At 45.7% G+C, this 12,971-nt stretch overlaps 1 protein-coding gene across 1 annotated transcript in view; it reads right to left on the bottom strand.

Moving 5' to 3' along the window:
• Positions 1-12,971, bottom strand: part of LIMCH1 (LIM and calponin homology domains 1) — a 201,957-nt gene that overhangs the window by 44,660 nt on the left and 144,326 nt on the right. Inside the window, 5 exon segments of the mRNA XM_077301774.1 lie at positions 1,224-1,544; positions 2,453-2,665; positions 5,057-5,341; positions 10,089-10,355; positions 12,286-12,538. Of these exon segments, the coding sequence (XP_077157889.1) occupies positions 1,224-1,544; positions 2,453-2,665; positions 5,057-5,341; positions 10,089-10,355; positions 12,286-12,538 (1,339 nt within the window).

Genomic DNA, 12,971 nt, shown 5'->3' with positions numbered 1-12,971 from the left:
AAGGCTTTCATGGCCAGAGTCATCTGGCTGCTGTGGGTTTTCTGGGCTGCGTGGCCATGGTCTGGAAGCGGTAGTCCCTAATGGTTTGCCGGTAACTGTGGCTGGCATCTTCAAAATGGAAAAATGGGAATCTCTCCATGCCAAAGTGTCTTATACTCCACCTTTTGGCATGGAGTATCTTGCCATGTCCTATGAGAAATTCCCATCTTGGCATGTCCTACCTCTGAAGATGCCATCCAAGGTTACTGGCAAAATGTCAGGGATGAAAACTAACAGAGCACAGCAACACATAGCCAGGAAACCCACAACAGCCAGCAAACATGGATTTCCAGCTAGAGTAATGTGCTGATAGGATATATTCTGGCCCCTATGCTTGGATTCATAGAACATAGAATCAACTTTACAGAACAGAAAAAAAGAGTAGCCCACTTTTATTCTGCCTACTTCAAAAAAAAAATCCAGAGAAAGGGAAAACAAAATTCTTGTTTTCACACAAAACAATCTCTATATTGAACTGCCGGAAGTTCACTGAATGCTATGTTACTATTTCAGGGGTAGCAGAACATAAAAAAACCCTGAACCAAATGCCAAAGGCAGTAATCATAATCAACAAGGCTTTAAAGAAGCCTGAGCAAACACTGATCAGAAACATTGATATTTTCCAGGGATTTGGCCACATCCCCGTCACTGACTCACCCGTTAACAAGCAAGCACTGCATTGTCTATCAGAGAAGATAAACTCAATTGTTTGCTTGCTCTTCCATTCATCTGTGTACTTAGCAATTTAGAGCACATTAATAGGAAACACTGGATAAGATCTACCACCATCCCTTTTATTATAATCAATGTAGCAGCCAAGGTCCAATGGGTTAACATCTCTATCCTGCTCTCCAAATAAGCGGCCTTCTTTCCATCTCCACGCTCAAAGCTGCAATTTTATTTTACTATCCCTCCAGTCTGAAAAATAGTTTGGGTAATGGGGAATCTTCCAAAGAAAGCAGATGGAGTATGCATGCACATGGATGGTGGCAATTTCCATGTAAACCGTCCTTGCATTCCAACTTTGTAAATCAGGACAAGCATCATTTTCAAAGGAAATTCTTGGGTGGGGACAGAGAAATCAGGTGTACATTCAGAGTACATGACACCTGCGTTTACATTCTGGATTCTATAAGCAGTGCTTTGCATTGAAAGACAGCTGCCCTTCCTTACAAACTAGATACCTGGCATCAGGTCCATGTGTTTCATCATTACCAACGGACTCAACATGGCTCCCGGGGCATGAAGTCTCAAGAGCCCCAGCTCTTTCCCTATTGGCTGCCTCTTCCAGGTCATCTTTAGTCGCCGGGCTAGCCATGGAAAGTTTCTCCCATTTCTGATGGTCAATTTCTGTCACTGGCCCAAAGTGCACGCACCTCTGCCTGGGGCTGGTGGTCTTCTTATGCGTTCTTGCTTTGCGGCTTGCAAAATCATTACGACTGGCAGCTTTTACTGCCATTGCGGAGGGCAGAAAAGTATCTTGAGTGTCCATTAGTTCCTCATCGCTAACAAGCAAGGTGGAAACAAACAAACAAAAGGGCAGAGCAAAAGCCACTATTAAATAACAAACTAAAGAAAGGTCTGAGAAAACAACCAAGAAATTGTTTTGTACTCCCAGAAGTAAACCAGATCAAACAGTTCTACAATCTGCATGCTCGGCCCCATGTTCAGAGAATGACGCCAACGGGCCGAACAACGGTGGTCTGGAACCAAGTGATGGCATAACGTCTCTTTAGAATCTGGGCAGTTACGATTGAGGAATGGCTCCGGTGGCCGTTTTTTTTATTTCACTAGATTGTGCCTCCAGTTTCTGCCCTGAACAAGATAGAGAGCTATCGTCTAGCCTTGTTCAATTTAGGCATGTTCCCATGAAATGCTGGGGGAGAACAAGGCCTATGGAAACAGCTGCTTCCTGCCCAAAAGTGCCAGGAGGAGGAAAGCCCAAAATGGAAAACTTGAATCTTAACATGATGAGAAGGGGGGGAAGTGTTTCATTTCAAGCTTTAAATCCTATGCGTGATGATAAGGGAGATTCCCGGTTCCTGAACAGATGTGATTAAAAGAACTGCACACACACAAAAGCCTATGATGTTATCCTTAGCTTGAAGAAAACTAAAACCACCACATTTCCCTCGGTTACTTAAAGAGGGACTCCGCATCTCACAGCCCTCAAGGAAACAGACCCCATATCCCCAGAGGACTAATAACAGACAACAACATGCTTTTAAGAAGTCCAGAGGATTAATCACAAACAGTCTGCTGTATCTAGCGTTTGTGTACCTGAACACTGCCCAGGTTTAACACTGGTATTTGGTCAGTGAGAAGACTGCTCTTAATGTTACTGCTGTAAATACAAAAAAAGACTTTAGGTATGATGCAAAATTGCTCTCTCCTCCTGTTACGAAAACATTACCTGTTCTTCCCTGCAACTTTCAGCCGGTCCCAGGTCTCTTTGTCCGCTTGTGTCATACAACCTTTTGTAAACGCTGACAAGTCTAGTTGAGAAGGGTTAGCCTGAGGTGGGTTCTCTCCTGGACTGTGGTCAACTCTCTCGGGGTCCTTTGCCCCAGGCACGGAAGGTATCTCTCCATCTAATGCCACTGGCTTTGAGGTAGCCTTCTTCCCGCTAATTTAATGCACAGTCCAGAATCAGCAAGGGGAGAACAATTTGGGAGAAGCAGAAAATGAACAGCGCCGTGCCAGTAATAAAGTCCAGCATAGAAAATATCAATGAAACAGTGATTGTGATGGAGAGAAAGAGACCCGGGTGGAGGGGCAGGGGAGGGAAGCAAGGATCTATTGGTGCGACTTCAGTGGAACCCAGAAGAATCTAGAGTGAGATAATATTCCTTTTGCATGGTTATTACCAGCCCACAATTAATTTTAGGGAATCCTTGAACAAGCCAACTTCCATCTTCCCCTTTTTCTGGAAGTGGCAGGGGACGAAAACTGGGACTGCTCCCCTATTGTCCGTAATTTCTTTGGGTGTTCCACACAAACGGGAGAAAAGCAGTATGGGTTGGCATGGCAGACCCTTTCCCTGGATCGGGAGCTCTGGCAGATGCCCGGCCTCACCCTCCTCTACAGCCGGCCCCCGTTCTCTACAGACAATCGACACATTATTAGCCCACACAAGTAAACCCATTGATACGTTTCTGCAACAATGTTTAACTTATTAACGAACTCTCCTTTTGACAATTGCCATGTCCGCTTCTCCCAGACGATAATGAATTCAAGTTCTTGGGGTTTTTTATTGCTACCAAATATGCAACCATCACAACACTCCACATTTCCCTCGTCTTTTATGTCCTTCAGAAGATATAATTCCAAGACATTACTCATGAGTCAGGCCAAAGACTGTAAATACTGACGCTCATTATTGTCATCACTAAGACAAGCCTACTCCACCGGCCCATATGCGGAGGAAACCAGCAGATATTTCAAAAGACGTTCTGAGCTCTCTGGGAGAGAGGATCCCCATTACAGATGTAATTAATATTTCTAGAACAAAGGAAAGCACATTTGACTATGCCTCACGGAATAAACAAAGCAAATCGATTCCTTTTATGCTCTGTAAAAAGGTCAAAAGGTTACTGCTAAATATTACAAGGGGGGTTTGAGGAAGGGATACATTAGTTACCTAGACCTTCCAGGGGGGGGGGGAGAAAAAAAATTGGAGGCATATCTAAGCAGTCAAACAGAATAGTTGGGCTGAAAAACTGACCTTTGACTTCTTAAAATAATGCCAAGCAATCTCTAACTCTGGTTCCAAGTGACCGTACTGTTGCTCTTATTAAAGAGAGTTTGTCTGCACAATTTAGGAACTTTTATTCAAGTCTGGGCACAGAGACACAGGTGGCTTTCATGCTGCCACTACTGCCTTCAAAGGGAGGCAAAGGAAACTGTACATGCAGACCCATGAACCCGGTTTTCATGAGGTTTCACCCAACACCCGGACTTGTATGTTGCACCACCCACAATGCCAGCCCAACAATTCAACTTGAGCTGCATCCACACATCATTAGATATTATTTTACTATTGTGCCCTTTATGGCCGTCATGTGCAACTGGATTGCCTTGTCTGTACATGAAAATACAATTGTGACAGACGCGTAATAGTACAATACCCAATGACAGGTGGATGTAACCTTAGAGTGCTCTCTCAATATATCAGGGTTCAGCATAATTTCTGTACAGCTCATTAGCAAGGACTAAAAGATATACTCCAAACTGAACAAGAGCTGGCTTTGCAGAAGTTCAAGTAAAAGATCCGCTGGGACTTCAGCTAAATGTAGCAGATAATGTAGTCCTACAGGTCTTACTGAAACAGACCTGCTTGCTTCCTTCAACCCTCACAATTCTCCACATGGAACAAAGTTTGAGTCTTTCAGACCAACAAAATTTAATTTTGAGTATGAGGGGCAAAGCTTGTACCCAGAATTAGGCTTTGTTGATTTTAAAAGTCCATTGGACTCAAATTTTGTTCTATTTCCTCAGACCAACATGGCTACCCATCTGAATCTAAATTTTCCACATAGCCTGTATCTTGTGCATACTCTTCTCTTTACAACAGGGCCATGAAACGCAGCCTTTTCTACTGTTCCGCATTTGTCACAAATATCCTCTCTCCTTCCCCATCATTTAGATCAGGCAGCTTTGAATCAGAAGGCTTCCTTTCCAACACAAGATGGCAGCTTTTAGCACAGGGTCATGGTTCCCCCGCCTCCTCCTTACAACCATGTATTATAACTTAGCCCAAAACAGGGTCTTGGCTGATCTGAGAACGACAGGGCCTCCCTATGTTCTGGTTCACTTCTCTTAAATTCAAGTCTTAAGGAGAAATGAAACCCTTACACTTCAACGCATACAAACCCAACCACAAGATATCAACATGGACATGTTCGGACAGTGAGATACACCTACAGATTCAACCGCAAAGACGCAGGAAAGAAAATGCAATCAGTTCTACTCAACCAGTTAAAACTTTCAGGATGCATAAAAGACAGAAAAAGCACACCTTGTGTATTCCTGTTTCATCTTCCGCTTCTTTCCTTCTTCCGGTTTACTCTGCTCTTTCTTTGTATAGGGTCCCAGAAGAAACTGGCTAAAAGGCAACGTACGTTTGGGTTGATTTAGTTTTGCTCTCCGTATAGCAAAATCATCCTTCTCTAGGTCAGGAATCCGCTCCTCTCGTTCATCTTCGGAGCCAGAATCCTTCCGTTGATAGCTCAAGATAAAGGGGTTCTCTTTGCGGAGGATAATGTCTGGAGTTGGGTCACCTGTTTCATACACGTGGGTTTGACTGATGCATATCAAAATCAAATAGAAAACCCAGATGTGGTACAGAGAAAGACTGCACAACTCTCCACAAGTCAAAAAGAAAAGCAAACAAGTTGCACTCATACGTGCACGCCATGCTGTAAAACCCAGAATTCCACGCGCATGCAGTTAGTATCCCTGGATCTTTAATTTTTATTGCAACATATGCTGAGTACCAGGAAGTACTGCTTTAAAAGAGGCACCGTTTGCTTTCCAATACTTAAATGGTTTATGGCCAAGGACTCATTTGCCCTTCTAGGATCTACAGGACATGAATACAGATTTCTCTTCTCATGTTTTTCAAGATGTTAGGAACATGGCATCGTCTCTGGCAAAGACCGTGTGTCCACTTCTGTCAAAGTTGTTAAAGCTATGGCCCCACAGTCAACCATCATAGAACAAGGTGAATACAATCACCAGCATAAACCTGATGATGCGCCAGAAATGGAAAGGGCATCCCTCGATTTAAAAATGCCGCAGCATAAAAGAAGCCTAATTTTCCTAGCTGTCACAGCAGCATTTGTGGGACTTCTCTTTACAAAGGGACAGAAATTATGTCCCTTTTAGAAGACGAAAACCCAGTATCCTGAACAAGCATGAGCCAAGTCATCAAAGGCTACTAGAGGTGCAGAATTTCAACATTAAGGTTCTTTTATACCACAAAGGGACCTCTGTCTGTCTAGAATCATAGAATCGTAGAGTTGGAAGGAACCTCCTGGGTCATCTAGTCCAACCCCCTGCACTATGCAGGACACTCACAACCTTATCGCTCATCCACTGTAACCTGTGACCTCCTTGAACCTTCACAGAATCAGCCTCTCCGCCAGATGTTTAAAAATCTCCAAAGATGGAGAACCCACCACCTCCCGAGGAAGCCTGTTCCATTGAGAAACTGCTCTGTCAGGAACTTCTTCCGGATGTTTAGACAGAATTTCTTTTGAATTGATTTCATCCCATTGGTTCTGGTCTGTCCCTCCAGGGCAAGAGAGAACAACACTGCTCCATCCTCTGCATGGCAGCCTTTTAAATACTTGAAGATGGTCATCAGATCCCCTCTCAGTTGTCTCTTCTCCAGGCTAATGTCTAGAAACATTTCTGATAAAGCCCATAACACTACTGGTCCTCCTTTCTCTGCATAACCCACACAATCATCAGGGAAATCTAGGAAAACAGACACAGGATACTGTGTCTACTTACCACAATACTGTACAATTCTTGAGAAGTCTCGCAACATAACCCAAGAATACCACACTTAAAAAAAAAACCATTGCGATTTTATTTTCAACTGTCCTATTTTGTCTGTAGCTTTGAAAGCAGAAGCACTGGTTTAAGAAAAAACAAAACCCTGGCACTGTTTTTTCAAATCTCTTTGCAGACTGCCATAGGGGAGCCAGATGTGGCAGCTGTGGGACAAGGGCGTTTCATATCAAAGTCTAGATTATTTAGCAACCGTGATGACTGAACTGTGGAGTTGAGGTTCACCCCATTTTAATCCCTCCATTAGAGAATGGTGTGCAGCTGTGGAATGAACAGGGCAGGAGGACGGTACTTCAGTCAAAAAATGAGGTTCTTCAAATTCAGACATGAGATCCTGACCAGCTTGGCATGTGTGAGCAAGAGGGCTGGGGTTATGGAATAAAGGGGGGAATATCGAGTCATGTTCCTTCTCATAGCACTTCCAATGTAGGCAAATTTCTTCCTTACGCCTAGAGGCAATAACAGCTAGATGTTAGAATTCTTTCTCAAAAGCAGCAGAAAATAATGTTTATTCCAATAGAGAGAACGGTGTAGGACTAGTGAATGTGCTAGACTAGGGTCGGAGTCTAGAGTTCGAATTCTCATTCTACTCTCTCTCAGACTATGGTGTTTGTTGCTAAGATAATATTCTCTGTGATTTGATTTAAAACTTCCCCTCACTTTTCCCCCTTCTTTCACCTGCCCTTTGTTAACCATTCCATTCTTGCAGAAAAGAAAATTCTTTGCAGCGTCTGGTAGGGGCACAAGATTGTACCAGATCTGGAAGGAGTCTGCCAATAGGACAGCCCAGCTTTGCTCTTGGGGACTCTCTTCTTCGGCTGGCATTCCCTGCCTCCTGCTGCCATCTGCAAAGTCTGCACCTGGCATGCAGAAATGAAAATATTTCCGAGGTCGACAAAGTAAACGCTTATAGCTGCAGATGTGGAATGACGTTATTTGACCTGAAGGCAGTACAAAGAGTCTTTGTAAAGAAAACACAAGGAGTTTGGCAGATAAGGAGACTTCAGAACTGCCCCACCTTGGCTGAACAATCGGCTTGTCCACATGTGTTGGGAGCCTAGAAGGGGAAATCGGAAGTTGCAAGACTGGGGTTGGGCTGGCGGCCTGAAGCCACGACCTTCCTCCAACCAACATGGGCTGTATTTTACCTTGCAGTATAGTCCATGATTACTGTACACTGCTCTGAGCCAGCTTGCTGGGAGAGCGGCATATACACTGAACAAATAGCATAAAAGAAATAAATACATTGCGCCAAACACAGCCCTATGAGCAACTGAGCAACACAACTGAGGACCACACATGCAAATCCTAAATTCTGAACTCATTAACAGAGGCATCCATTATGTATGGCAGATCCAGGGCCATTTCGCACGGCTTCAAAGTAGCACAATGGTTGCTATTTGGAAACGCTACTAATTTGCCATAACCCACGACGTCGTAGACAATCTGCAACAATCCTGAAACCAATCAGCAAAAAGCGCTTCGTTGTGGCGCTTTCAGGGGAATCCAGAAAAGTGGATTCACCCTCCGGATAGCGATACACTCCTGCAACCAATCTGCAACAGTAGCGCTAAAGACCTGTGCGTTACCATTGTTGCTGGTTCTTCAAAGTCCCTCCCCCTGGCTCTCTCCTCCAAACTTCCGGCGAAGCGATCGCCATTTTTTTTTCTCCGAGCGAGCGGGGATAAACGCACCGGCGAGCCTCTTTCTGTTTAGAGGCTTCCCTGGCTTCAGTCCTTCACCTTTAGTCACTAAGTACAAACCACTTAAAAGCCCGTTTGCTGAAATAAAGTCCCTTTATTTTTTACAAATAAATTCAGCCGAAAATCGGGCCCGTGAGAGGGGGGGGGGGATTTTTTTTTTATCACTCGAGGCAGCGTGCAAACGATCATACAATCAAACGACAGCTCACATTAGGCAGCTGGATGGGTCTCTCTGTAGCAACGAATCTACCTAGATTCGTTGCTATGGGTCGTTTTTTTTTTTTTAAACCTTTCTTAAAGGGAAAGGGGCTGTTTGGGAGCATGCTAACGGCTGCCCATTGGCTGCTTGACGGCCAGGGGCGGGACGAGCTTGGCAATAGCGCTTCCTTTCTAGCGATTTCTGCCGAGACCGGAAGCCTGTGGGAAACGCTAAAAAACGCAACTGATTCCACTACAAAGGCAGGTATGCATAACGACAAATTCCACTATTTTAAATGGCGATTTTTCATTCCGCAAACAATTTGCAACAAAGATCCCCGTGCGAAAAGGCCCCCATTTTTAATTCACATTTTGGTGGAAGTCCAAGTATTGTACTTTATTGCTCTGCTTGCGCAAATATAGGAGACTTCTGGTTATACAAGGATGTTTTGTTTCATGAGTTTTAGAAGAGCTACACGAGAGGGGCTTCAAATCTTATAAAGACCAGCACTCACACATCACTGCTGATGCCTATCTGGGACAGATTTGTGTGTCTTCCCAGCGGTGTGCCGTGTGAATTGCAGAGGCCTAGCCAGCTCATGTAAATTCCAAATCCACAAGCTCTTACAATACGCAAAACCATTGTTTTTCAGAGTTGCACGATTGAGCCTACCAGCAAAGGGCAGGTGAGCACATGCTGTGTTTCCAGCTCTCTTCCATTCGTAATTCCTCCATCACTGCCTCTGACCACCCAAATAATCTAAGAGCCAGCTCTGACAATCTACCCGCTGATGACCTGAGCAACGAACAAACAAAACCTACTTTCCAAAAGCGATCTACCTGAACAAGTACCGTGTACCTGGGTGTCAAAAACTTAAACCTGAAAAAAAATCTTCCATGCACCAACACAACCATATCCTCCGACAGTTTAACCCTTATAATCGAGAATATCATCGTGTTCTGCAGATGGAAAACTGATGCAGAGAAACGTGCTCTGTTTTGCCAGCAGTAAGGCTCCCTATTTTTACATTCCTTGCTTTAAATTTCACATCCTATAATGTAGCTGCTTATCTGCCCTCACCCCTCCACTGAATACAAACCTAAGTAAGCACAGTTCAACCAGTCTAAGCAAAATGGAAGATTTAGAAGCTGCTACACCGACCCAGAAATTAATGTTAATCTTTTGCCCCAGCCTAGAATTATTACAAGCGTGAGTACCAGTCACAACGAATGCAGAGAACACTGCCGAATTTTGCAATGCACAGCTGCAGACCCCGTTAGTTTCTTCTAATGCAGGGGTAGTCAAACTGGGACCCTCCAGATGTCCATGGACTACCATTCCCATGAGCCCCTGCCAGCATTCGCTGGCATGGGCTCATGGGAATGGTAGTCCATGGACATCTGGAGGGCCGCAGTTTGACTACCCCTGTTCTAATGTAACAAGTTAGGAGACAGGAAAACCAATGCACATCTTTATTAGGCTGATGGTGTGCGCATTACAGGATTACAGCAGTTAAAAAATACTTCAAATGAGGCGCATGCGCATAGCGAGTCCCACAGCACGGGGCTGACCTGCTTCCGTAGCGTTGTGCTGCCGGCATGACCTTAATACCAGCCTGTTCGAGCCGTCTTAACTTTCTGAGCTCCTGGGCATCTTTTTCAGCATCTCTCGGCCCCACAGCTTTGTTTGCAGAAGGGTCAGGGAACGAAGAGGGAGAGTCCCTTGCACGTAGGCCTGCGTCGGCCTGAGCCGGGGCGTTCCTGCTGCCCAAGCCCTCCTCTTCGGATTTCGCCGATGCCTCGCTTTGCTCTTCCTCTATCGTTTCAGGGTGGCTCTTGCTATCAAGTGACACAGGGCAGATTACTGCACCGTCCCCGTCTCCCTTACCTTTGGCAACTTGCAGCAAGGCAAACCAAGACACATTTCCTCTAGCAGCGAATTGAAAAGAGGGGCCACACTCAAAATCAGCACAACGTTAGGCTAGGAAAGGGGCCACTGCTTCAGCACATGGGCACACTCCGAAGAGGTATTGCCTCGACTCTTTTGCATGTGAACGTATTTAAGGACATTGTTGTTGTTGTTGTTTTAAAAAAGAAAACGTGATGACATAACAAAAAGAACTGGAAGCCTCCCGGGGCAGACGGCTGAGTTCCTGGTTCAGACCTCCTGCAGCGGTCCGCCCAGGAGATGCAGCCGCACAGAAGGAGCAGCGCCTGACCCAGCATGACCCGGTCGACCGACGCCGATCCCCAACAGCGTCTCGCCTCGGCACAGCAGGCAAGGAGAGGGGCTGCTGTGCCCGTGGAAATCCCCGCCAGGACGCAGGCACATTCCCAAGTCAGCTGCTGCTGCTGCTTCCATGCGGTTGTTCTTCTCGTCATTGTTGTTTATACAGCACCATAGAGCTACATGGCACTTGGCAGAGACAGCCCCCTCCATCGTTCTGCGTTCAAACAACGGAGGACACCAAAGGCACAAAGGAGCCAAGGGGAACAGGGCCGGCGGGTGGGTGGGGTGGTGGAAGGATGAACATACCAGAGAGCATGGCTGTGTTCGCCTGAAGCCGCAAAATAAAACTGGAGTCCTGAGGGCCCTTAAAGACTAACTTTATTTATTTTAAAATTTATAATTAGAAAAAGATTGCCCCTCTTGGTCCAGCCCCGTCTCGGGGCAGCGGGCATCAGTTTAAAATCAATGGAAGTTAAAAACAATCTATTGGGATATCTAAAACCACATAATCTTCCCTTCCTTCCGGGCCTCTCCCACATTGCTCTCCCATGTTGATTGCCATCTCCAGAAGTTACAGAGGAGAGTGTTTCAGGGAAGAAGGGGAGTTCTTAGGTGTTACTGGCAGCCTGTCCTCAATCAAATGCCTGGTGGAAGAGTTCTATTTTTCAGGCTCTCCAGAACTGGGTAAGCTCTGACAGGGCCCATGTTAAAGTTCATTTCACCAGGTAGGGGCCAGGACCGAAAATGCTTTTCAGGGGACATATTCGGAGAGGTGGTACCTCAGGTATTCCAGGCCCAGACCGTGAGTGGTCTTAAAGGTCAAACCTAATCCGGTACTCCACTGGGAGCCAGTGTAGCTGCCTGAGCACAGGGCATCTATGAGCCCTCCAGGGACTTCTGGTAAGGACTTTGGCAACATTTACTCCAGTGTGCTTCTTTTGTGTGAGTTGGAGCTCATTTTATCTGACCCACTGAAGTGTGCTTCCAGTACACCAATTGTTCTCACAAAAGACAGAACAAGGGGGGTGGTGATGGTGGAGACATTACAAAGATAAGCCAGTTTACAAGAGGATCCAATAAAACCCGTCATCGACTCACCCCCAGAGATGGACAAAGTCCATTCCCACACAAGCTCTTGTATATCAGATCTCACCTCATCGGATGCGTCTAGTGAAGGGAGAGCTGATCCATGAAAGCTCATGCAGAACAACTGCAATGCCAAAGGCTGAGGTTTTATCAAAAGGTGGATTTTGAGGTGACGGGAATTAAAAGAGGAGAAGAGAAGGCACTTATACCCACGAGGACCATCCGGCAGAAGTTCTAAACCAGGAGTACTCTCTCCAAGGCTCACAGAAAGCCTCATCCACCGAAAAAGCCACGTCAACTTCCACCCCGGACGTGAGACCTGCCACTTGGGGGGGGGGGAACTTTCAGCTTATCAGTTTCTTGGTCAGTAGCTGTTCCTAGGTGGGAAACACCTGTCGAAATGCTCACAAGATGCTCTAAATGAGAGATGAGAGACCCGGGCCAAAGGCTTACCTGAAAGGTCTTTCTCCTCCTAGAGGAGAAGTAGCCGTGCTCCAGCTCTTCCTATACTCCTCGCGTTCTGCTTTCTTCTTCCTAAGAGGAGCCGGTATGTAGGCAGTCTGGTTACTCTTGTTGGGGAGGTATTGATTAAAAGGCACAACTGATTTGGGTTCACCGCAGGAAGTCCGCCTGGCAGACATATCGTCTTTTTTCATATCCGGAATCTTTCGATGTGGCAAGTCAGATTCAGAATCACTTCCTCTCCCTGTTTTGTATTATTAAAAAAAGAAAAGAAGAATAAAGGTAAAGGTATCCCCAGTGCAAGCACTGACCCTTGAGGTGATGCCCTCTAGCGTTTTCTTGGCAGACTCAATACGGGGTGGTTTGCCAGTGCCTTCCCCAGTAATTACCGTTTACCCCCCAGCAAGCTGGGTACTCATTTTACCGACCTCGGAAGGATGGAAGGCTGAGTCAACCTTGAGCCGGCTGCCAGCCTCATGGGCAGAGCTTCAGACTGCATGTCTGCTGCCTTACCACTCTGCGCCACAAGAGGCTCTAAAAAAAGAATAGGAAAGTTTAAATATTTAATCAAAGAGCGCCGGAATAAGAACCTCAACGCCAATTTTTGGCTTGTGGCTTCAGTCCACTAATCATTGTTAAAACGGGACATCAGGAGCTGCCCTTAAGGCAGAAGTCCT

The sequence above is a fragment of the Paroedura picta genome, chromosome 10 (assembly GCF_049243985.1).
Source record: "Paroedura picta isolate Pp20150507F chromosome 10, Ppicta_v3.0, whole genome shotgun sequence".
Classification (NCBI taxonomy): Eukaryota; Metazoa; Chordata; class Lepidosauria; order Squamata; family Gekkonidae; genus Paroedura; species Paroedura picta.
Note: the sequence above shows the minus strand (reverse complement) of the source record. Positions and strands in the feature narration are given on the sequence as shown.